Source organism: Dromiciops gliroides, chromosome 4 (assembly GCF_019393635.1).
Source record: "Dromiciops gliroides isolate mDroGli1 chromosome 4, mDroGli1.pri, whole genome shotgun sequence".
Classification (NCBI taxonomy): domain Eukaryota; kingdom Metazoa; phylum Chordata; class Mammalia; order Microbiotheria; family Microbiotheriidae; genus Dromiciops; species Dromiciops gliroides.
The window spans coordinates 481622946-481649477 of NC_057864.1; the positions used below are offsets into that span (position 1 = coordinate 481622946).

The following is a 26532-nucleotide window of genomic DNA, read 5'->3' on the forward strand; positions in this document are numbered from 1 at the left end:
CTGACTTCAGATCCAGCCTAGAGCACTTACTAGCTCTGTAATCCAAGGGAAATTCTCTGATCTAACTTTTCTAATTCTGTTTCCTCAGATATAAAATGAAGATAACAATAACACCTACCTTGTAATATTATTGTGAGAATCAGATTACATAATATGTTCTGCAACCATCACACAAATGCTAGTTATTAACATTAAAGCATTACATAAATGGGTAGCTAGATGGCACTGCAGTAGATAGAGATACTGGGCTTGGAATCATGAAGACTCTTCTTCATGAGTTAAAATCTGGCCTCAGACACTTACTAACTGTGTGACCCTGGGCAAGTCACTTAACCCTGTTTGCCTGTTTCCTCATCTTCAAATGAGCTAAAGAAATTAATGTTGAACTTTAGTTTGCCACTCTACTCCTGTATCTTTGTCAAATGGGCTCACCAAGAGTTAGGCACCACTCAAAAATGACCGAATAATTACATAAGTGAAAGTTATTTTTCTCATTTTCATATTCAATAAAATTTATATGCAAATGGTCTTGAGACTATCCATTCTCCTGCTATTGATTTTTTATGTTTAATGTTTTGTGCAATATTGCATGGGCAGTTAAAACAATTGGATACATGTGTTGAATACATCTCATCCTCTGCATGTTCACTGAAAGGCATCCTTAGAACCACTCCAATAGGAGGCAAGGTGACAGGGATGAGAGGCACTTCAAACTGTTTCCACATGGCTTTGATTTTTCACATTGGATCTCTATATTTTGGGAGCTTTTCATCCCATGTGATTTTGAGATTATGAGTATTTGGTATGACAACATCATTTAAGAACATTATTCTTAGCCTTTTAGGGGTCAGTGTTATGTCTCATCAATTATGTACAACACCTCTTTCTTTGATGGTGCTTCAAGTGCAATAGGGTTTATTTGTTGAATTTATAAAGATACCAGTGTTTGTATCTGCAGGCTAGAGATTTGATATCTGTTCATTCATTCATTCAGGATGCATAGTGGGCTTTTGCTGAATAGTTTTGTACCTGATCATGACTTCTTAGCTATTCCATAAGGGCTAAAGTTTTGCAATCTGCCATAATATGTTGCAGAGTTTCTACTGTATTAGTAGCAGTGGCAATAGTAGTAGTATAAAGGAAGGAAAGAAAGAAGGAAGGAAGGAAGAATCAAATGAGAGAAAAGGCATTTATTAAGAATTTGTATTGTTCTAAGCATTGTGCTAAGTACCAGGGATACAAATACAAAAGAGTAATAATCTCTGTCCTTAAAGAACTTACATTCTTTTTTATTTTTAATTCTTTAGGTCACAGTGAGTTTATTGTCCTTACAACATGCCTAATTACATCCAAAACCATTTCTCAAATCCAACTTCAAGCTAGTCAGAAAAATAGGTTATTAATTTTTAAAACACTGAACAAATCAACCTCCTTAAGAGGCAATCAGCAGGAGGCAGCTAGGTGGTGCAATGGATAAGGCACTAGCCTTGGATTCAGGAGGACCTGAGTTCAAACCCAGCCTCAGACACTTACTAGCTGTGTGACCCTGGGCAAGTCACTTAAACCCCATTGCCCTGCAAAACAAAACAAAACAAAACAAAACAAAACAAACAAACAAAAAAAAAGAGGCAATCAGCTACATGTCACATATTGATCCAATGAAGCAGCCTCATATACTCTCTCCATATTTTGTTAACATGAAGCATGTCTATGACAGCACTTTCTAGCATCCCCCCACCTCTAAAACAACCTTGCCTCTTGTGAGAAAAGAAAATTGAAATGATGTATCATCACACTCATTAAAGCAGAAAAAAAGTTCAAGATCAGAAACTCTACAACTGAGTTCACTGAGGTACATGGTAATGGAACATAATAGAAAAAAATCCAGCAGCCTGGTATTTAATGGGAATTTAAGAACTGCCAAATTATTGGCAGTGGTCAGAAGCAAGAAACCTATTTGCTTTATTAAGGACAAGGGCTTGCCGGATTATTTAGGATGCTGTAATGACTATAATCTTCAAGAGCTTTTGTTGAACCCTTTCTTCCACCAAAGTGGGCTGCATGGAAAGGGCATAGGATAAAGCAAGATCACACATTTGTTTATTTCATAAAAGTTTCTTTCAACTTCAGACAAAAATTAGCAATATACAAATGCATGGGAGTAGTTCATGTTGAATTGAAGATATCAGGCTGTTTAGAGTATGTAATCATTTGATGGTACAAGGTACATGGAGTAACAAAGAGGAACTTATATTCTAAGATAGACAACACTTTCGGGGGAGTAGGAACCATAGTAGAGTGAGTTGACCAGGAAAATCACAAGTATGGTGGGTGGGGTTGTAGGGCAGTCAATTAGTCATTTCTAGAAGCAATAGTAGCATTAATTCAATTATTGGTTTGGGGGGGGATAGGGAAAAGTAGAATGGGAAGGGAATGAATAAATGAAGTCAAAATGTCAAAATGACCAGGACAGAGTATAGCCAGAGTCTGAGACTTCAGATAGAGAAGATTCTCACCAATCAAAATAACCCAGCCCCAAAACAGGATTTCTATTAGCAGTAGTAGAAATAAGGGGCATATGGGAAAATGGCTGGGACAGAGCATGGTTGGGGGTCTGGTGTTTTCTAGGTATAGTAGGGTCTCACCAATCAGGACAGACTGGATTTCTGCTCAAGGTCTAAGCTAGTAACAACAGTTCTTTCTAAATTACTTTGCTGCAAGGATTTTATTTGGATATGATTCCATATCCCGGGGATTTTCATGGCACAGTAGATAAAGGGTTGGATTTGAAATCAGGAAAGTTCAGCTCCTACTTCAGGAACCTGGGCAAGTCACTTTAACCTCTCAGTGCCTTGATTTTCTCATCTACAAAATGGAACTAATAATCGAACCTATCTCAGAGTTGTTGTGAATATCAAATGAGATAATGTATGTGAAGCATTATATAAATACTGCTATTATTGGCTCTCAATGACTCTCCTTACTGTCATCTACAGCCAAGGATTTCATGCTGAGCTGAGGGCAGGCAGTAGAAAGTGCTTGAAAAATGCCCATGGCTTCTCCCTCATCAGCCACTTTAGATCTTCTTTAGCTCACAGGCCCCTATTTGTTCTTCCATCCACCATGGGACACTCATTTTTGTGTCTGATTTTCTTCCATATATTCATTAGCTGTTTATGTTCTGAGTCACGGTTGAGTTGTTTTTTTCTTCTCTCTTCCCAAAGGAGAGAAAAGTGCACAAAAAAGACTATGTGTTTGAAGTTGAAGCCCGTTTAAAACATAAGAGGCGCAGCAAACAATCCAAACAAACAAGAGTGGATGAAAATGAATTACAGGTATAGTGATTTCCCTAGAATCTGCTATTCCTTGTTTGTTCACCTTTTAATATCTGTAAAAATTGCCCAAGGATTCACATGGAAAAGCCAGGTGATGGAGTCCCTCTTTCTATCCTGGCACCATTAAGAGGTAGACAGTTGCATGGTGGTTAGGTTTCCCAAGCCCCTCGTATCTTCCCAAGAATTACTTTTTTGGGTCCTTCCATTGACAACCCAGCAGGAATACTTAGGAGATGTCATGTTAGAAGCTCAACCCAGGGGGGCAGCTAGGTGGCGCAGTCAATAAAGCTGCGGCCCCCTGGGTTCAGGAGGACTTGAGTTCAAATCTGGCCTCAGATACTTGACACTTACTAGCTGTGTGACCCTGGGCAAGTCACTTAACCCCCATTGCCCTGCAAAAAGAAAAAAAAGGAAAGCAGAAGGGAGAAATAACAAATGTCTTCAAGCATTATGGCTTCAGTCATGTGGAAGAGAAATTGGGCTTTTTTTTGTTTTGTTTTTTTTGCTCAGCCACAGAAGATAAAATTAAAAGCAAGGGTCAGCGTTGCACAGATTTGCTTGACTTAAGGGAAAACTTCCTAAAACTTACAGCTAGCCCAAAATTGAATGGGGAGAAAAGATTAGAGAGAACAAAAGAATATTATTTTTTTAATTATCAAAAACATTTGATAATTGTTTAAAAAATAGGAAAAGATAAATAGAATAGACTAAAGAAGTAAAACCCAGAAGGAAGAGAACACAATCGTCCAGCATTTGATAAATCCAAAAACACAAACTCTTGGGGAGAAATCTCCCTATTTGAAAAGAACTACTGGAAAAATATAGAAATTAGGCTTAGACCAACAACTGACACCATATACGGTAACAAGCCTTGCTAAGTGCTAGGTATACAGATAGAAAAGGAATATGGTCCCTAATCTCAAGGAGCTCATTCTCTAGTGGAGGAAGCCAACACGGAGGGAAGGATAAGCTGCAATTGATGTATTTCGGAACCAATCATGATCTGTGAATAATGAAATAGAATACTATGGTGCCATAATAAATGAATATGAAAACGAAGAATTCAGAGAAACAGAGATTGTATGAAATGATGGAGAATGAAATGTAAACAATAGACAAAGTGAATACAATGGTGTAAGTGAAAATAATGATAAAGGGCAGCTAAGCTCAAATGAATCATAGTGGCAAATTTTGGTCACAAAGAACAGATGGTGAAATACACCTCCTTTAGCTTAGAGAATTAGGAGGCTATGGCTGTGGAGGGTGGCAAATGCTATCAGATGTGATCATTTAGTTGGTTGGTTTGCTTAACTGTTTCTCTTTCTTACAAGGAAGATGGATAGATGAATAGATAGTTAGATGCATACATACATTGATAGATACATAGATATGTCTGTAGACATACATAGATTCATAAACATAGACAAATATATAGAGAGAAGATAGATGCATACATACATTGATAGATGTATAAACAGATACATAGACAAATGAGAGACAGAGAGAGAAGGAGAGAGAGGGGGGAAGGAGGGAGGGAGGGACAGGAGAGAGGAGGGAGGATGGGAGGGAGGGAGAAAGGACAGACTTCATGAAATGTTTACCATGTGCTAGGCCCTAGGCTAAGGACTATGATAGAATACAATAAAGAAAAAGAGTCCCTGCCCTCAAGGAGCTTATATTCATTAGAATATAAGAAGACAACTAGTGAAAGGGAGCTTGAGATAGAACTGATAACGAAGGTGGCATGATGTCAAGGCCTAGACCATGGCAAGATAAGACAACAACTCACCTATCAGAGCTAGGGGACAAAGGAGTGGAGTCCAAACTTGGGGGGGGGGGGGGGGTGCAGAGATAATATCCCAAGTAGAAAAGGCATAGATGGCATGGAGTTAGCCAGAAAATGAGAGTATTAAGTGGGTAAGTGGGTAATATGTCAGGACATTATTTTAGTGTAAAAATAAAACACATCAATAAGATTGAAAAAATAGGGGGATATGAAGAAAAATGAAAATACATTAAATAACCAGGCTACTTTATTACTCATAGTGGCAGATTTTTAAAAGCATTTCTCACAGACAAAATAAAATCAAGCATTACCTATGTTAGAAGCTTATCTTGTATTCAGAAAAATGTGAAAATGCATAGATAAAAATAGAATACAGATCTTTAAATTCTATGATTCTATGAATATCCGTGGGTGAATCAGTCTTTCTGTGTGAATACATATGTAGAAATATGATTGCTGAAGCTCTATAATGCAAAATAAAATGGACTGTCTTGGGAGATAAGTTCTTCACTTCAAATTTTCCAGGGCTCAATGACCACACAGCAGATGTTGCAGGACTGATTCCTTTTTAGGTTTACCTTGGACCAGATAATCTAAGCCTTTCTAATCACAAAATTTTGTGCTTTATTATTAAAACTTTTCTTTGATATATTTGTATCCAGCTTTATTCCTTTCCCCTAAACTCTTTGAGGACATAAAATGGATAGTGTAATTATTCTAAGTGTTTGTTTGCATTTAGACAAAGCAACTTCTTGTTTAGTGCTTATGGGTAGTTTCTCTTGACAAGGTTGTAATTGAACAATGTTTTTATTTGTTCTTTATCTTGTATTTCTCCCATAATTTCCAATAATGTTTAAAGTTATATTTCTGAAAAACTTTTATCTCTTAAAATTTTTAACATTGAATAGTTTTGTAAGATTTTTCCTTGATTTGCTCACTGTCTCTGTGGAGATCTGGCAGTGGAAGTAGGAACTGAGACAGCATTGCAAAGAAATACAGAACTAGCAGCAGATGAATTCTGTTCTGAGGATTGTATGATGGGGAGAAAGAAGGGAGAGAAAAAGGAATATATTAAAAATTTCTCATAATTGTGAGTGAGGAATGAATAGTGGAAACAGACATCAGTTAAACATTTTTATGTAAAGTATTCAGAGGACTGAAAGTGTATAACACACACAATTTGGTATGAAAATATCAAAATTCAACAGAGGAAGGAGTGGAGATTGGGGGGAGGGAGAGGTGAAGACAGAGGATAATACCAGGAAAAGAATAGCTACAAGGAAATGTATTTACATTTCCTAATCATGAAAAGATATTAAAATGGGAAAGAAGAAATGGGGGGAGAAGGAGACAGAGACAGAGACAGAGAGACAGAAAGACAGAGACAGAAAGAGACAGAGAAAGAGATATAGAAGGAAGCAGCAAAAGCAAGAGATAGAGAGGAAGAAAGAAGGGGGGAAAGAGGAGAAGGAGGGGGAGAATAACAACAACCACAAATACAACTACAGCCTAAGATGACCAACAATTGGGAAATGGCTCAACAAACTGTATTATGTAAATGTAATGGAATGTTATTTTGCACCATAAGAAATGCTCAGATCATTTCAGAGTGTACTGGTTAGACTGAACTGATAAAGAGTGAAGTGAGCAGAAGCACAGGGGACAATTCTAAAGGAAAAACAAAATCTTGAAGATTCAGTGATCAAACTGTTCCCCGAAGACCAGTAATGCAGCATGCTACCTCTCTTGCAGAGAAATAATGAACTCAAGATGCAAGAAGATATAGATAAATATAGAGAGATATACACACATACATGCATACATACATACAAACATACATACTATAGGGACTTGGAGACTGTATGGATTCATTTTGCTTGACTACTTATTTGTTACAAAGGGGTTTTCTCTCCTTTCTCTTCTGGGTTTTTTTGGGGGGGTAACATGGTTGAAGGAGAGCTAAGCAATAGTAATGCAAAAAAAGACCATTAAACCATGTTTTAAATGTACAGAAAAGAACAGTGAAGGAAGTTCAGAAGAAGAACAGGAAAGCAGAACAGCATGTAAAAGAACTTATATATATATATATATATATATATATATATATTTTTAAAGCAGGTGGGGATTTATAGTTTTATTTGCAGTCCTACTTTGTATATGGAAATATTTTTGTTAAGTTCAGAATAGGAAAATTATATTAATTCTTAAAAATGAATGATTGAGGGGCAGGTAGGTGGCGCAGTGGATAAAGCACTGGCCCTGGATTCAGAAGGACCTGAGTTCAAATCCAGCCTCAAACACTTGACACTTACTAGCTGTGTGACCCTGGGCAAGTCACTTAACCCTCATTGCCCTGCCCAAAAAACAAAACAAAACAAAATGAATGATTGAAAATTTTTTCAATCTTTTCTCTTTTAATTTTGCTTTGATGTATGTTCTTCTGCCTCCATATTCCTATTCCCTGTTTCTACTATTCTTTTTTATGAATGAAATGATAAGACAGAAGTGAGTATAGATGCCACATCATCCTCATTTTCTGTTCATGAACAAAGGCACTAATTATATCTGATCCTATCTCTCATTTTTCATTTTTTTTACACCCATGTTTTCTCTACATATGACCTACAGTCTGTATATGTAAGCTAAGGTGAAGCAAAGCATAGAAAGTAACCTAAAGAGCCCCAGAAAAATCCAGTTGAGACCATTCTTGGTCTCCAGTAAACCAATCTCTTCTAGGGAGAGTGCTTTACCAAATCATAGGACGTAGTCTTTGTTACTTCCTTCTGTTTCAGTTGTATTGGCTAGTGATGGTAATATTTATTGTGTCCAGTATTTACGGTCTTTTTCTCTATGTCTTTCCTCAAAGGAGAAGAAGGAAGAAAGCACATCCACCACCATCCCTAGTTCAAAACCTGGTGATGCCATAACCAGTGCCAAACCTATTTCTTCAACCAAGAAGGTAAATGAATTGGAGGTACAATTGTTTTCCCTGAAACTTCCATTTTTAATTTATTAATGATTTTCTCTCATTTCTATTTTTAAAATAAATTTTATCTTTTTGTTTTTATATCAGCCACATTTCTTTTGTAAAATAAGCTTATTTGTTTTACATGAATTTAGAATCTATCCCTCCTACTGTTCCTCATTTTTGCATTTCTTTTGCATTTCTTTTCCAATTTCTTTTCCCATCGTTTCCAGTAATGTTTAAACTGGTGTTTCTGGACAACTTTTACCTTCCAAATTTTTGACATCATTAGGATTTCATCAGATTTTTTTCCATTGATTCAATCACTATTTCTATTCAGAGGGGGGCAGTGAAAATGGGAGCAGAGATATGTCAAAAATGTCCTTCTTGGGAACTATGGCTCCAGGGCCTTAGGTAGAAAGGATGCAAACTCAAATGAGATATTTGTGGGGAAAAAATAGAATCAAAGAAGGGACAGAACCACTGCTTAGGGTGGCAAGGACAAGAACAAGATGTGACTTAGAGAAGCGAGAAACTTTCAACACTGGTTTGGTTTCTGATTTCCTGCCAAAGAAAATTGTCTGTGAAATGGTTAATGGAGAATTGAAATCCAAGAAAAGTCAAGTAATCATCAACATGCTCTTGACTTTCAGCTGAGAGTTAAAGTCCCCAGGGGTAAATGAATCACATTCCAGGGTACAGAAAGAATATGTCAGTTGTCTTTTTAAAAATCATGAAGTTGCATACTACAGGAGTGTAGATGGGCAAATGTCTATCCATCACCTATCATTAAAGAATTGGTTGGTGAACATTTACCAAAGGAAGTGATGATCACACAGAGCTCACAGAGTTTCATCATAAATTATACTGGATATGTATTCTTAATTTTCATTTTTGGCATGATTATTACATTAGTAGATCAACAGAAGTTTATGGACAGTTTAACTTGATATTAGTGAATCATTTAATAATGATGTTATTCACAACAAGATAAAAGAGATGTGAAGGGGCAGCTAGGTGACACAGTGAATAAAGCACCAGCCCTGGATTCAGGAGGACCTGAGTTCAAATCCAATCTCAGACACTTGGCACTTACTAGCTGTGTGACTCTGGGCAAGTCACTTAAACCTCATTGCCCCACTTACAAAAAAAAAAAAGAAGAAGAGGAGGAGGAGATGTGAGCTAGTCAATAGACAACTCTCTTAACAGCCAAACCCAGACAGCTCATTAATGGTTCTATGTCATCTGGTACAGAGGTCTGTAGTGAACCACAGATTTATGCTACATAATATTTTTATCAGTGAGTTCTATAAAAGCATGGTTGGCATGCTAATAAAATTTGAAAATGACCCAAAGTTAAAAAGGGAAATAACCTGTTAGATGCCAGAATGGAAAAAAAAGATTTATAAGCTACAACATTTGGCCAAATTTATGAAGATCATATTTGATGGAGATAAATTTAGTCCTAAACTTGGGTATAAAAAAATCAACTTTTCGAGATAGGAAAGACATAAATTAGTCTAAAAATAATTAAAAAGTTTCACTAGATAAGGTTCATATTTGACCTAATTGCAGAAGCAGAGAAACAGTTTAGGAGACAGTCTTACTGGGTTACCTTATACATGACTTATTTTTAACAGACCCATGTTGTATATTCATGATTATTGCTTTCCTTTCTAATTGCTTATGTCATCCTTTGATTATTGCACTTTGTAATGTTTTCCAACAATACAAGCTAAATTCCCTGCTCTGAAGTTCAAAGAATTGACTTTTCCCCCTTTGAAAATCAGGATATTTGCCTCCATTCAGTCCTTTGACTTGTCTCTTATATTCTAGAATGAGAGATCACCAATGATACCTCAAGAATCATCTCCACAATTTCTTTCAATGTCATGGGATGTAATGACATGAACTTGATGAGGGCATCTGTGGTCGCTGCATTTCCTTATGTATCTTGGTTTTGAATCCTTGAATGTTTTTGTTCTAATTGTACCAATTCAAACATCATTCTCCTAGGAACTGAATAGGTCTGATGTTTTGGGGGACAGGAAAAGCCATCCATTATCTTCCATCTGAGAATAATAATAATAAAAATAATGACTAACATTGACACAGCACTTGAGATTTAAAGTGCTTTACATACATTGTCTCATTTAATTTATTCCTCACAACAACCATGTGAAATAGGTGCTATTATTATTCCTATTTTACAAATGTAGAGGGGCAGCTGGGTGGAACAGTGGATAGAGCACTGGCCCTGGATTCAGGAGGACCTGAGTTCAAATCCGGCCTCAGACACTTGACATTTACTAGCTGTGTGACCCTGGGCAAGTCACTTAACCCCAATTGCCTCACCAAAAAAAGAAAAGAAAAGAAACAAATGTAGAAACTTAAGGAGAGAGAAGTTAAGTGGCTTTTCTCAGTATGCACATATTGTAAGTATCTAAGGTATGTCCTTCAGCTCAGGTCCTTCCAGACTTCAAGTCTTAAGTTGTATACACTATACCACCTTGAATCCCAAACAGCAGTCCTACACCTTCCTTGTCTCACTCTTCACCTCCATTCAAAATTTAAATGTGTCAGAGCCAACACTCAGACATATTCACTGAGGAAAATAATTCCTTGAAAAATAGAATTGGGCAAGTGGAAGCTAAGGACTCTGTGAGACATCAAGAAACAATGAAACAAAATCAAAACAATGAAAACATAGAAGAAAATGTGAAATATCTCATTGGAAAGAAAAACAACTGACCTGGAAAATAGATCTAAAAAGAGATAATTTAAGAATTATTGGCCTACTTGAAAGCCAGGATAAAAAAAGAGCCTGGGGGCAGCTAGATGGCACAGTGGATAGAGCACCAGCCCTGGAGTCAGGAGTACCTGAGTTCAAATCTGGCCTCAGACACTTAATACTTACTAGCTGTGTGACCCTGGGGCAAGTCACTTAACCCCCATTGCCTCACTAAAAAAAAAAAAAAAAGAGCCTGGACATCATATTTCAAGAAATTGTCAAGAAACACTGCCTTGATATCCTAGAATCAGAGGGTAAACTATAAATTGAAAGAATCCACCAATCACATCCTGAAAGAGATCTCCAAATAAAAACACCCAGGAGTATTATAGCCACATCCAGAGCTTGGAATATGATATTCTGGAAGGCAAAGGAGCTAGTATTACAACCAAGAATCACCTCTACCCAGTGAAATTGAGTATAATCCTTCAGGGTGAAAATAGATAATTAAATGGAAGACTTCCAAACATTCCTGATGAAAAGACCAGAGCTGAATAGAAAATTTCACATTCAAACAAAAGATTTAAGACAAAGCATAAAAAGGTAAACTGGAAAGAGAAAATATAAAGGATTCAATATGATTAAACTGTTTACATTTTTAAATGGGAAGATACTTGTAACTTCTAAGAACTTTATAACTAATAAGTCAGTTAAGGAGCAACTAGGTGGTTCAGTGGATAGAGCACCAGCCCTGGAGTCAGGAGGACCTGAGTTCAAATCTGGCCTCAGACACTTGACACTTGCTGGGTGTGTGACTCTGGGCAAGTCACTTAACCCCTGTTGCCCACAAAAAAATAAATAAATAAAAATCAGTTAGAAGGAGTGTACATAGACAAAGGGCATGATGAGGTAATATTTTTTTAATTAAGGGGTGAGAATGGATTTCACTTGTAGAAGAGGGAAGGAAGAGGTAGAATGGGATAAATTATCTCACATGAAGAGGCTCAAAAGAGCTATGAGTGGAGGGAAAGATAAACACGGAAGAGGGAGAGGTGAGCAATGTTTGATCCTTACTCTCATTAGATTTGTATCATAGGAAAAACATATATGGTGAAATGGGTATGAAAATCTATCTTACACTATAAGGAAGTAGGAGGTCAGAAGGATCAAGAGAAGGGAAGACTGATAGAAGGGAGGGTGAATTGGGAGAGACTGGTCTGAAGCAAAACATGGTTGAAGAGGGACAGGGTGAAATGAGAGAAAGAAAAAGAAGGATCAACAGGCAGAAATAGGATGGAGGGAAATACACAGTAATCAAAACTGTGAATGTGAATGGGATGAATTCACCCATAAAAAAGAAGCAAATATCAGAGTGGATTAAAAACCAGAATCCTACAATATGTTGTTTATAAGAAACAATTTGAAGTAGAGAGGCACATAAAGAGTAAAGGTGGTGACACTCCCCTTTCCCTTTCCGGTGTTGGTGGCCCAAGTGAAGGAGCAGAAATGGCACCTCGCAAGGGGAAGGAAAAGGAGAAAGAGCAGGTCATCAGCCTTGGACTTCAGGTTGCAGAGGGAGAGAATGTATTTGGTGTCTGTCATATTTTTGCTTCCTTCAATGACACCTTTGTCCATGTGACTGATCTCTCTGGCAAAGAAACCATCTGCCGAGGAACTGGTGGGATGAAGGTCAAGGCTGACAGAGATGAATCTTCTCCCTATGCTGCTATGTTGGCTACTCAGGACGTTGTCCAGAGATGTAAAGAACTAGGCATCACTGCCCTTCACATCAAACTTTGGGCCACAGGGGGAAATAGGACTAAGACACCTGGCCCTGGTGCACAGTCAGCCCTGAGAGCCCTGGCACGTTCTGGAATAAAGATCAGGCGGATTGAGGATGTCACTCCAATCCCCTCTGACAGCACTCGCAGAAAGGGTGGTTACCGTGGTCGCCATCTGTGAATATCCTTTGTTGGATTATTTTTGTCAATAAAAGTGTCACAATGAAAAGGAAAGAGTAAAGGTAAGGGCTAAAGCAGAATCTATTATGCTTCAACTAAAGTTAAAAAAAAAAAAGCAAGGGTAGTAATCATGAAAAATCAGTCTCAAACAAATCAAAAGCAAAAATAGATCTAATTAGAAGAAATAAGGAAGGAAGTTTAATCTTGCTCAAAGACACCAGAAACAGTGAAATAACATCAATTCTAAGCACATATACACCAAATAGTATAGCATCAAAAACTTTTTCTTTTTTCTTTTTTTTTTTTGTGAGGCAATTGGGGTTAAGTGACTTTCCCAGGGTCACACAGCTAGTAAGTGTCAAGTGTCTGAGGCCAGATTTGAACTCAGGTCCTCCTGACTCCAGGTGCAGTGCTCTATCCACTGTGCCACCTAACTGCCCCAGCATCAAAATTTTTAAAGAAGTTCAGTGAGTTACAAGTGGTAGTAGACTGTAAAACTTTGTTAGTAGGGAATCTCAACTTTCTTCCCTCAGAACTATATAAATTGAACCACAAAATAAACAAAGTTAAGGAGGTGAGTAGAATTTTAGAAATGTTAGATGTGATTGACCTCAGGAAAAAAACTGAATGTGAATAGAAAGGGATATACATTTTTCTCAGCTATATATGGCACCTACACAAAAACTGACCATCTATTAGGGCATAAAAACCTAACAAATGAAGAAAGACAGAAAATAGTAAATACATCCTTTTCAGATCATAATGCAATAAAATTACATTCAATAGAGAGCCATAGAAAAATAGATTAAAAATTAATTGAAAGGGGCTTCTAGGTGGTGCAGTGGATAGAGTACCGGCCCTGGAGTCAGGAGTACCTTAGTTCAAATCCGGACTCAGACACTTGACACTCACTAGCTGTGTGACCCTAGGCAAGTCATTTAACCCCAACTGCCTCACTAAAAAACAAAAACAAAAACAAAAAATTAATTGAAAACTAAATAATTCTGAAGAATGAATACATCACAAAATGGATGATTTTGATTACATTAAATTTAAAAAATTTTGTACAAACAGAAGCAATGCATCCAAAATTAGAAGGGAGGCAGAAAGCTGGGAAACAATTTTTATGGCCAATACTTCTGATAAAGGCTTCATTTCTAAAATATATAGGGAATTAATCAAATTTATAAGAATCCAAGTCATTTCCCAATTGAGAAATGGTCAAAGGATATGAACAGTCAGTTTTCTGATGAAGAAACCAAAGCTATTTATTCCCATATGAAAAAATGCTCTAAATCTCTAATGATTAGAGAGATGCAAATTAAAACAACTCTGAGGTACCACCTGACACCTATCAGATTGGCTAAAATTACAAAAAAGGAAAATAATAAATGTTGGAGAAGCTATGGAAAAATTGGAACACTAATGCATTGTTGGTGGAGCTGTGAACTGATCCAACCATTCTGGAGAGCAATTTGGAATTATGCCCAAAGGGCGATAAAGCTATGCATACCCTTTGACCCAGCAATACCACTTTTGGGTCTTTTTCCCAAAGAGATCATGGAGAGGGGAGAGGGACCCACATGTACAAAAATATTTATAGCTGCTCTTTACGTGGTGGCAAGGAATTGGAAGTTTAGGGGATGCCCATTAATTGCGGAATGGCTGGACAAGTTGTGGTATATGAATGTAATGGAATATTATTGTGCTGTAAGAAATAATGAGCAGGATGAGTTCAGAGAAACCTGGAGGGTCTTGTGCGGGCTGATGATGAGTGAGATGAGCAGAACCAGAAGAACATTGTACACAGTATCATCAACATTGTGTGTTGATCTACTGTGATGGACTATATTCTTCCCACCAGTGCAATGATACAGAAGAGTTCCAGGGAACTCATAATAGAAGAGGATCTCCAAATCCAGGGGGGGAAAAAAAGAACTGTGGAGTATAGATGCTGAATGAACCATACTATTTCTTTTGTTTTGGGTGCTGTTGTTTTTCTATTTTGAGGTTTTTTGTCAATGCTCTGATTTTTCTCTTATAACATGACTAATGCAGAAATGTTTAATGTTATTATGTATGTGTATATATATATATAACCTATATCAGATTACCTGCTGTCTAGGGGAGGGGGGGAGAGAGGGGAGGGAGGGAGAAAAATCTGAAATTGGAAAGCTTGTATAAACAAAAGTTGAGAACTATCTTTACATGTAACAGGAAAAAAATAAAATACTTTATTTTTTAAAAAAAGAATGAATACATCAAAGAATAAATCATAGTAACAATAATTTCATTAAATAGAATAACAACAATAAGAAAACATACCAAAATTTATGGGATGTAGACAAAGCAGTACTTAGGAGAAATTTTATATCTCCAAATGCTTACATCAATAAAATAGAGAGGGGCAGCTAGGTGGCGCAGTGGATAGAGCACTGGCCCTGGAGTCAGGAGTACCTGAGTTCAAATCCAGCCTCAGACACTTAACACTTACTAGCTGTGTGACCCTGGGCAAGTCACTTAACCCCCATTGCCTCACTAAAAACAAACAAACAAACAAAACAAAGATAAGATAAAATTCCACCAAAAAAAAAAAAACAACAGGGACTAATAAAATAGAGAAAGAGCAGATCAAAGAATTAAGCATGCAACTAGAGAAACTAGAAAAAGAAAAAATTTTAATCTCTAATTAAACACCAAATTGGGAATCCTGAAAATCAAAGGAGTGATTAATAAAATTGAAACTAAGATACCCAATAAGATAATAAATAAAACTTAAAAGTTGGTTTTATAAAAAGATAATAAAATAGATAAACCATTGGCTAATTTTATTTTTTTAAAGAAAAACAAATTACCAGTATCAAAAATGAAACAGATGAATTCACTACCAATGAAGAAGAAATTAAAGTTATTATTAGGAAATATTTTGCCCAATTACATGCTAATAAATCTTTCAATCTAAGTGAAATGGATGAATATTTACAAAAATATAAATTACCAGATGAACAGAAGAGGAAATACAATACTTAAATAATCCCATCTTAGAAAAAGAAATTTAACAAGCCATCAATTAACTAAGAAAAATCCCCAGGACCAGATTGATTCACAACTGAATTCTACTAAACATTTAATTCTAATACTATGTAAACAATTTGAAAAAATAGGTAAAGTCCTAACAAATTCCTTTTATAACAACAACAACAAAAAAAAAAGGTGCAGATGCCTAAGCCAAGAAGAGTGAAAAAATGAGAAAGAAAACTATAAAGCAATTTCCCCGTTGAATATTGATGCAAAAAAAATTAAATAAAATACTAGCAAGGAGATTACAGCAATATATCACAAGGATTACACACTATGACCAGGTGGGACTTCTACCAGGAATTCAGAGGTGGTTCAATATTAGGAATAATATTAGCATAACTGACAATAACAGTAACAAAAAGCATATGATTATATAAATAGATGCAGAAAAACTTTTTGACAAAATACAGTACCTATTCCTTTTAAGAAAACTAGGGGGAAAAAGAACACTAGAGAGCATAAGAATAAATGGAGCTTTCCTTAATATAAGTAGTATCTATCTAAACCATCAACAAGCATTATCAGTAATGGGGATAAGCTAGAAGACTTCCAAATAAGATCATTAGTGAAGCAAGGATTTCCATCATCACAACTATTATTCAATATTGTCCTAGAAGTGTTAGCTATAGCAATAAGACAAAAAGAAATTGAAGGAATTAGAATAGGCAATGAGGAAACAAAACTATCACTCTTTGCAGATGATAGGATGGAATACTTGGAGAATCCTAGAAAACCAACTAAAAAACCTAGCTGAAATAATAAACAATTTTGGCAAAGTAGCAGGACATTAAAAAATCAGTAGCACTTCTGTATATTACCAACAAAGTCTAGCAAGAGATAGAAAGAGAAATCCCTTTTAAAATAACTGTAGGGGCAGCTAGGTATTGCAGTGGACCATAGAGTACCAGCCTTGGATTCAGGAGGACCTGAGTTCAAATCTGGCTGCAGACCCTTGACACTTACTAGCTGTGTGACACTGGGCAAGTCGCCTAACCCCAATTGCCTCACCAAAAAAACAAAAAACAAAAAACAAACCTGTAGACAGTGGGCAGCTAGGTGGTACAGTGGATAAAGCACTGGCCCTGGATTCAGGAGTACCTGAGTTCAAATCCGAACTCAGACACTTGACACTTACTAGCTGTGTGACCCTGGGCAAGTCACTTAACCCTCATTGCCCAAAAAACCCAAACAAACAAAATAACTGTAGACAATATAAAATACTTGGTAGTCTATCTGCCAAGACATAGCCAGGAATTATATGAACATAATTACAAAACGCTTTTCACATGAATAAAGTCAGGTCTAATTAACTAAAAGAATATCACTTGCTCATGGGTAGACTGAACCAATATAACAAAAATTATAATTCTACCTAAATCAAATTATTTATTGATTTCCATATCCGTTGAACTTTTTAAACTCTATTTTATAATGACAGAATTAATCTGGAAAAACAAAAGGACAAGACTGTCAAAAGATAATAAAAAAAAAGGTCAAAGAAAGGGGCCCTACTCATACCAAAACTCAAACTGTATTATAAAGCAGTAATCATCAAAACTATCTGGGATCGACTTTAAAAAAAAAAAAGAGAGTGCTGAATCAGTGGGATAGATTAGGTACTCAGGAATGCAGTTAATGACCATAGTAATCTAGCATTTGATAAACCCAAAGACCCAAGCTTTTGAGACGAGAACTCACTGCTTAACAAAGGCTTCTGGGGAAACTGGAAAACACTATGGCAGAAACTAAATATAGACCAATATCTTACACTATATACCAACATAAGGTCAAACTGGATACATGGTTTAGATATAAAAACTGATACCATAAATTAAGAGAACATTAAGATAGTTTATCTGTCAGATCTATGAAGAAAGGAAGAATTTATGACCAAATGAGATAGAGAGTGATACTAGATATCAAATAGACAATTTTTATTATCTTAAATTAAAAAGGGGTTGCACAAACAAAACCAATGAAGCCAAGATTAGAAGGAAAGCAGAAAGCTGGGAAACAGTTTTTATAGAAAATTTCTCTTCTAAAAGTCCAATTTCTCAAAAAGTAGAAAACTGGGGGCAGCTAGGTGGCGCAGTGGATAGAGCACCGGCCCTGGAGTCAGGAGGACCTGAGTTCAAATCCGGCCTCAGACACTTAACACTTACTAGCTGTGTGACCCTGGGCAAGTCACTTAATCCCAATTGCCTCACTTAAAAAAAAAAAAAGTAGAGAACTGAGTCAAACTTAAAAGAACATGTTATTCCCCAATTGATAAATGGTTAAAGGTTATGAGGAAGCAATTTTTAAATGAAGAAATTAAAGCTATCTATAGTCAAATAAAAATGCTCTAAATCACTAATTTTTTTTTTTTTAGTGAGGCAATTGGGGTTAAGTGACTTGCCCAGGGTCACACAGCTAGTAAGTGTTAAGTGTCTGAGGCCGGATTTGAACTCAGGTAGTCCTAACTCCAGGGCCGGTGCTCTATCCACTGTGCCATCTAGCTGCCCCTCTAAATCACTATTAATTAGAGAAATACAAGTGAAAAGAACTGAGGTACTACCTCACACCTATCATATTGGCTAATATAACTGAGAAAGAAAATTATAAGTATTTGAAAATTGGGACACTAATGTACTATTGGTGGAGTTGTGAACTTATCCAACCATTCTGGAGAGCAATTTGGAACTATGGCAAAGGGCTATAAAATTATGCATACCCTTTGATCCAACAATATCATGATTTATTTTATTAATCATTTTTAAAAAAAATAAAAAGCAAAGGGTATGAAGTGGAGATTCATGTTTTTATATAATGCCCTCATTTGTGCTACTGGAAATACTCTTTTTATTTAAATTAAATAAAAGATTAATTTTTAAAAATATTTTTATCTTTAAATTTTGCTTTGATATTTGCCCTTCTACCTCCACATTTCCATTTTCTGTTTCTATCATTCTCTTTATGAATCAAATGAAAAGACAGACATGAGTATAGATGCCACTTCATTTTGGTTTCCTGTTCATAGACAAAGTCACTAAGACCAATGGTTTATGATCCCATCTCTTGTTTTTCATTTTTTGTACATCAGTATTTCTTCTACACATGACCTATAACTTGTATATATGTAATCTGAGGTAAGGCCAAGCATGGAAAGTAGCCTAATGAGCACCAGGAAAATCCAGTTGATTTCTTAGTCGCCAGTGGACCAGTCTTTTCTGGGGAAAGTGCTTTACAAACCATAAGACATTGTCCTTGTTGCTTCCATTCTGTTTCAGTTGTATTGGCTATTTATGGTAATATTTACTGTATTTGGGGGCAGCTAGGTGGCTCAGTGAATAAAGTACCGGCCTTGGATTCAGGAGGACCTAAGTTCAAATCCAGTCTCAGACAACTGACACTTACTAGCTGTGTGACCCTGGGCAAGTCATTTAACCCTCAATGCCCTGCCAAATATATATATATATATATATATATATATATATATATATATATATATATATATATATATATATATATATATATATATATATATATATATATAATACATATATATATATTATACATATATATATAATTAAGTATTTATGTTTTTTCTCTATGCCTCTCCTCAAAGAAGAAGGAAGAAGAAGAAAGTACATCCACCAACATCCCTAGTTCAACTCCTGATGATGCTACAAACAATGTTAAACCCAGTTCTTCAATCAAGGGTGCAAATGAATTGGAGGTATGGTAGTGTGACCTGAAGCTTCCCTTTTAAATTTCTTACCTACCTTTTCTTTTTTCTATTTTAAAAATAAATTTTATTGTTTTCTTTTGTTTTTACATCACCTACATTTCTTTTATGAAATAAATTTCTTTTTGAAATTTTTGTCCCTTCTATGGTTTTCCCCAATTGAGTATCTTTTTTTTAATTTACATTTCTTATCTGATTTATATGATCCTCTGGTGTTTTTGTACCATTTCTAGTCATTTAAAAAGTTATATTTTGGGATTCTTTTTACCTTTTGAATTTTTTGTGAGGCAATTGGGCTTAAGTGACTTGCCCAGGGTCACACAGCTAGTAAGTGTCAAGTGTCTGAGGCCAGATTTTAACTCAGGTCCTCCTGAATCCAGAGCTGGTGCTCTATCCACTGCACCACCTTGCTTCTCCTTTTGAATTTTTTACATCATGTGTTTTGTCAGATTTTTTTTTCTTTGATTTAATCATTATCAGAGTAGAATTGGAAACAAAAACAGAATTTCAAAGTTGTCCTATTTGGAAATGTGGAAAGGGCTATCCCCTCATATGTAACATGAGGTTTGAAGTTATGTGATTTGAAATGATGCAGGAGAGATATCTCTAGCCTCTTCTCCCCCATATTTCTTCAAGGGAGACTTTAAGGTCAGCAGGAGGTTGGGGGTCCAGAAGCTTGGTCACTCCTTTCTCCACAGAGAGCTGTGGTACTGGGATAGATTTATAACTTTTTACTCTCTTAAATACTGTTAGTCTAGGGTATATGGTTTTCATATCCAAGCAAACTTCTGATCATTGTTCATTATGGGAGGAAGCTGGATGCTAAGCATTATATCCAAGACTTAACCTCTTTCCTACCACATACCAGTTCCATAACGAACATACACAGCAATTAGTAAGGAAATCCATTTATCCAATTCCATTTCATTTAATAAGCAATTATTAAGCACCTACTATTTGACAGGTATTGAGCTAAGCATTGGAGATACAAAAAGAGGCAAAAAACAGTCCTTGTCCTCAAGTAGCTCACAGTCAAACAGGGGAAGGGGATACCATGCAAACCAATATGTGCAAACTAACTATATATAGGATAAATAGGAAATGATTAACAGAGGGAAAGTACTGCAAGGTGTTAGGGAAGACTTTTCTGTAGAAGGTGGTATTTAGTTGGAACTAAAAGGAAATCAGTGAGGTCTATAGTCAGAGTGCAGGAGGGAGAGCTCTCCAAGCATGGGGAACAGGCAGAAAAAATGCCCAGACCCAAGAGATGGAGGGGTCTTGTGCGTGGAACAGTCAGGAGGCCAGTGTCCCTGGAATGAAGAGTATGTGGTGGGCAGTAAGGTATAAGAAGACTGGAGAGGTAGGAGGAGCCCAGTTATGAAGGGCTTTGAATGCCAAACAAAACATTTTGTATTTGCTCTTAGAGGAAATAGGGGGGCACTGGAATTTAGTGAATGGGGTGTTACAGGAGTTTGACATTGTTGGGTCTGCACTTTAGCAGTTGAATGGACGATGGAGACTTGAGGCAGGAAGACCACCCCCAGCAGCTATTGCAATAGTCTAGGTATGAGGTGATGAGGGCTTGCTTCAGGTAGTGGCAGTGTCAGAGGAGAGAAGGGGACATATTCAAGAGATGTTGAAAAGTTTAAATCAACAGGCCTTGGCAACAGCTTAGATATGGGGTGTGAGAGATCATGAGGAGTCAATGGGGACTCCTAGATTATGAGGCAATCTGATAGCTAAACAAATCAGAGAAAATATACACAGAATAATATATAACAGGGGCAGCTAGGTGGCACAGTGGATAGAGCACCAGCTCTGGAGTCAGGAGTACCTGAGTTCAAATCTGGCCTCAGACACTTAACACTTACTAGCTGTGTGACCATGGGCAAGTCATTTAACCCCAATTGCCTCACTAAAAAAAGGAAGAAGAAGAAGAAGAATATATAACAGAACGTGTAAGAAAATATATGACAGATAATGAAGATTGAAGAAGCTCTCCAATTGGGAGCAAAATAGCTCAGCACAACCAAGAGAGAGTCCCAGATCTCATCCAAGGGGAAATTCTCTCAAGTCTCTGATGTAGCAAGTTGGAGACAGAGACATGATAGAGACTGCCAACTCCTCTCATGCTGACTTCTTCCCAGAGTCTTTTGCCTCAGCAACCTGAAATGGAGTTGGCATCATCTATCTTCTCTTTCAAAGCTAAAAGCCAAAAGGGAATTGAAGAAAAACTCAAAAAAGACTGATGAAACTGAAGCTCTCTCATACTCTGTCCACCTCTACCCCCATTTCTCAAACAGGCAAGGAACACTGATCTCCACCAATAAGCAGAGTCCCAATACCATTGGGTTTCTCCATTGGGTTGAAACCTTTTATAGTCCCTTGAAAAGATAAGCTGGGGCAAGTCCAAACCATATGAATATAAAGTATTAACACAAGAGTCGGCTCTTTAAAGCAATAAGAGTGATTTAACTAGTTTTCCAGGTAGTCAGACTTCAGTAATGTTGAAAATAAAATAAAACAACACACATAAACAGTACATATGGCTCTCTACAGAGTATCACCTAGATGTATCCCAGGCATGGAAAGTATATATCACTCAAACTAACAAGTCCAAGAGCAGTCAGAGGCTTTAAAGGCATTTTACCCAGATATCCATCATTAAAGATGGCAAAATGATTGTAACTTCTGATCCACTACATAGGACATTATAGTCCATGTTCTGAATTTTTACCATCACCTCTGCATGAGTTCCTAAGAGTCCAGATGGCATATACCATAAGGAATTGATGATGAAATCAATGTGATTATCCTTGGGGCACGGAACTTTTTGGTAAGGGTACAGGTATCTAAGAAAGAATAGATACTGCTCAGGGTAGGGAAAAAAGGATAAAACATGACAGAGAGAAATACAAAGCTTTCCACTCACTTTGTTACCATTTTCCTGTTGAGGAAAATTATCAGTGTGCTGTCAATAACAGAAGAAAAATGGCTAAAAGGAAATTGAAATCCAAGAAAAATAAAGTGATGATAAATGTGCTCTTGACTTTTGATTAAGATTTCAAGTCAAAAGGTCTAAGTGATCCACATTCCAGAGTCACAGAAAGAAGTGAATGTGAACATTGAGCTACTATCAGTTCTTTTGAAAGATTGTGGAGATACATACTTGTTGTTCAGCCACCAGTTATGTTCAATTCTTCATGACCCTGTGGACCTACCACACATGGAGTTTTCTTGGCAAAGATACTGGAGTGGTTTACCATTTCCTTCTCCAGTTTTATGCAGGCAGGAGTTAAGTGACTTGCCCAAGGTCTCATAGCTAACAAGTATCTGAGTTCAGATTTGAACTCTTATTTTTCTGGCATTTCTAACTCCAGGCTTAGTACTTTTATCCATTGAGCTACTAACTGGCCTGGATATGCATACTACAGAAGAGAAAAATCTCAATTTTTTTTAAAAAGGAGAGGTAGGAGGAGTCTGTGAGTTACAGGCCAATCATCTTGAATTTGATGCCTATCAAAATTCTAAAATCTATCGATAAAGAATTGGTTAGTGAATATTTACAAAGTCCCAGAGAAATATTTCTAATTATCTTTTTGTTTCTTAACCATTATTAAGATGAATAAATCTAGGAAATATTATGGATAGTTTAACTTGATCTGGGTGAATCATTTGACAGAATGTCTCATGATGTGCCTGACAGCAAGGAAGTGGAGATGTGAGCTAGTCAGAAGACAACTGGGTAAATGACCAAACCCAGAGAATTCATAACTGGTTCTATGTCACATTATACAGAGGTCCTCAGTGGAGTGTCCACAGATCTATGTTTGACCCTGTAATGTGTAATATTTTTATCAATCAATTGAATAAAAAACATTGATGGCATACTAATCAAATTTGAAGATGACACAAAGACAGATGAGGTAACTGACCTTTTGGGTACCAGCATAAGAGACAGAGAGAGAGAGAGAGAGAGAGAGAGAGAGAGAGAGAGAGATCTATAGTCTAGAATAGTTGCCCAAATATACTATAACCAGATAAATTCAAAGTTTTAAGATTAAATGGGGAAAAAAATCAACTTATCAAGTCAAAAACAGAAGAGGCATGTGTAGACAGAAATTAGTCTGAAAACAGATTTAGTAGTTTTATTGGATGACAAGCACAGTATATGACCTAGCTGCAAAGTCAAAGACATAGTAGGTTGGAGAACAGCCTTACTGGGATAATATGGAAATAACTTGTCTTTAGTGGACCCATTCCACTTATTAGTGATTGTTGCTTTCCTTTCTATTTGCTTACAAAACATCCTTTTGAACTCTGGAATGTTTTCCAACATTTTTGTTCTATTTGTACCATTCTCCTTGGAATTAAGTGCATCTGTATATTTCCCCCTTGTGGGAAAGGAAAAAGTGAAGACTCGTTACCATCTATTCAGTAGTAGTAGTAGTAGTAGTAGTAGTAGTAGTAGTAGTAGTAGTAGTAGTAGTAGTAGTAGCTAAGATTTATTTATCACTTTAAGATTTGAAAGTGATATATATATATGCATATATGTATATGTAGCTAGCTAGATAGAGTCTCATTGATTTGTTTCTCCCAACAACCCTCTGATGTAGGTGGTATAATTATGCCCATTTTATAGATGAAGAAGCTTGAGCTGAGGGAGGCTAAATGGCTTTCTCTGGATCACATAGCTAGTAAGTATCTGAGGTAGGGTTTCATGTCAGGTCTTCTTGACTTCAAGTCTGAAACTGTATCCACTATATCACCTAGAATCTCAAGCAGCGGTCCTATCTATTCGTTGATTTTCCTCTTCATCTCCATTTAAAATTAAAATAAATCAGAGCCCAAGCTTCATTTAGACAGCTTAAATTATCTTCCAAATTCATATTCTATATTTAAGGTCACTTAGGAAAGGAAAGAAAAAATCCATCTCCTTCAGTTCCAAGACTGTTGTTTCATCTTAAATCTCAAGCTCTTTCCTTATCTCCCACTCATAGCAAAAATTCCTGATTCAAAGATACTATCTACCTCCACGCCAAAGGTCATCTTTCTCACTTAACTTTTAACTCAATTACCCTCTTCTCTTTAAAAAAATGAAATAAAGTGATACTCAGTATCATAACTTTCAGATTGCAGGCTCCTTGTGGTCAGACTCAGTGCTCTGTTCATCTTTATAGGGCCCCAGGGGCAGCTAGGTGGCTCAGTGGATAGAGCACCAGCCCTGGAGTCAGGAGGACCTGAGTTCAGATCTGGCCTCAGACACTTAACACTTACTAGCTGTGTGACCCTGGGCAAGTCACTTAACCCCAATTGCCTCACTAAAAAAAAAAAAAAGAGATTAAAAAATCTTTATAGGGCCCCAGTACCTAACAACATTCTTTGCAGTAGGTGCCAAATAAATGTTTAAATTGGCCATATGGTGGAAAGAGCTCTGGATGTGGAGATCTGACATGTACTAGCCATGTGACTCTGAGCAAGGCATTCAAACACTTTAATACTCAATTTTTTTCATTATAACATAGTTATAAAAATTATACTGCTTATTGCACAAGAAAATTGCAAGCTACTCAGGTCTCACATTCTTACTTTAGCAAAAACCTGAAATTCTTTCCAGACCTTTTAAAGATAAAAATTTCCAATGAGAATCAAGAATAAGTAGTGTCGAGGCAGCTAGGTGGCGCAGTGAATAGAGCACCACCCCTGGAGTCAGGAGTACCTGAGTTCAAATCCAGCCTCAGACACTTAATACTTACTAGCTGTGTGACCCTGGGCAAGTCACTTAACCCCAATTGCCTCACTAAAAAAAAAAAGAATAAGTGGTATCTTCCATTGCAGAAATTTTAAAAAGAAGCCAGAAGTCCATAGGCAATGGGAAAGGGGCAAGCACAAAGCCAATACAGGCAAACAAGCCAGTATCTTCCCTATATAACCCAACATGGATCAGGTCACATATAGCCTAGATCTGGATGCACCAGGAGTAGAGGTTCCCTCCCAAGAAATCTCCAGGGGGTTCTCTAAAGTCAAGACCTTGGGAGCCCTAGGAAGAATCATGGACCACTATGGTATATCATTGCTCAGGCTGATACAGCGTTGGTATCCTAGGGCTCCAGGCATCTAAAACTATGACGTAAGATTCCACAAAATACTTATATATTTAGTGCTCTGAACCTCAGATATCTGGGAGGGGTCCAACCCTGGGAGGGAGAGGTCAGCACAAAAACCCAGCAGATCCAGGTTGAAACTGAGCAAAACCTAGTATTACACCTAAGAAAATAAAACTGAAGTGATAAGAAAACTGAAGAAGGCCCCAGTGAGTTAAAAAAAAATGATGCAAATTAAGAGATCCATCAAAAGAAGCCAAAAATAACTCTATAACAACTGCAAGAAGAGATTCAAAGGAAAAATGGATTTTTACAAAGACTGTATAAATACCTAGAAGAAATGAATCAAGAGATAACAAACAAAAGAATGAAAAGCTCTGGAGAAAAGATTTACAAGGAGAACAAATAGTTTTAAAGAAAAGGTAAGGTCCCAAGTACTGGAAACCCTAAAAATGAAAATAGAGTAAAAAGAAATGAAATAACAAAAAAATAGAAGAAAAATAAAAGGTTGGAAGAAAAAATAGAAGATATAAGATATCTGATTTTTTAATTGAGTTGGAAAACAGATCAAGGAATGATCATTGTACAGATAAAAACAGGATTTTTGTAAAAGCCTGGAAATTTATGTTTAAATCTCTTAGTATTAGATGGCACAGTGTATTCAATGCTGGACCTGGATTCAGGAAAACCTGAGATCAATTCTGGACTCAGATACTTACCAGCTATGAGACCCTGGGCAAGTTACTTATCCTTTGTCTGTCTGAGTTGCCTCATATGTAAAATGGAGATGATAACAGCACCTACATCCTAGAGTTGTGGTGAAAATCAAATGTGATGATATT

The 26532-nt window shown here is 36.7% G+C and overlaps 2 protein-coding genes across 17 annotated transcripts in view; both read left to right on the top strand.

The window, feature by feature from the left end:
• The window catches only part of DGKG (diacylglycerol kinase gamma), a 157246-nt gene that overhangs the window by 79977 nt on the left and 50737 nt on the right, over nt 1-26532 (top strand). For 9 of the 16 annotated variants that reach the window (XM_044004932.1, XM_044004940.1, XM_044004946.1 and 6 more), the window contains 3 exons: nt 3225-3335; nt 7988-8095; nt 19470-19577. In XM_044004932.1, coding sequence (XP_043860867.1) covers nt 3225-3335; nt 7988-8095; nt 19470-19577 — 327 coding nt within the window. Of the gene's footprint in view, nt 1-3224; nt 3336-7987; nt 8096-19466; nt 19578-26532 lie in introns of all 16 variants that reach the window. The other 7 variants (XM_044004933.1, XM_044004934.1, XM_044004942.1 and 4 more) reach the window with 7 other exon arrangements.
• On the top strand, nt 11769-12779 carry LOC122755958 (40S ribosomal protein S14-like). Its single transcript, XM_044004951.1, has one exon. It carries the CDS (start codon nt 12324-12326, stop codon nt 12777-12779), a length of 456 nt encoding a protein of 151 aa, XP_043860886.1. The 5' UTR covers nt 11769-12323.

Excerpts from the sequence above, each read along its gene's own strand:
- LOC122755958 (XM_044004951.1), top strand. The coding sequence starts at position 12,324 with ATGGCACCTCGCAAGGGGAAGGAAAAGGAGAAAGAGCAGGTCATCAGC.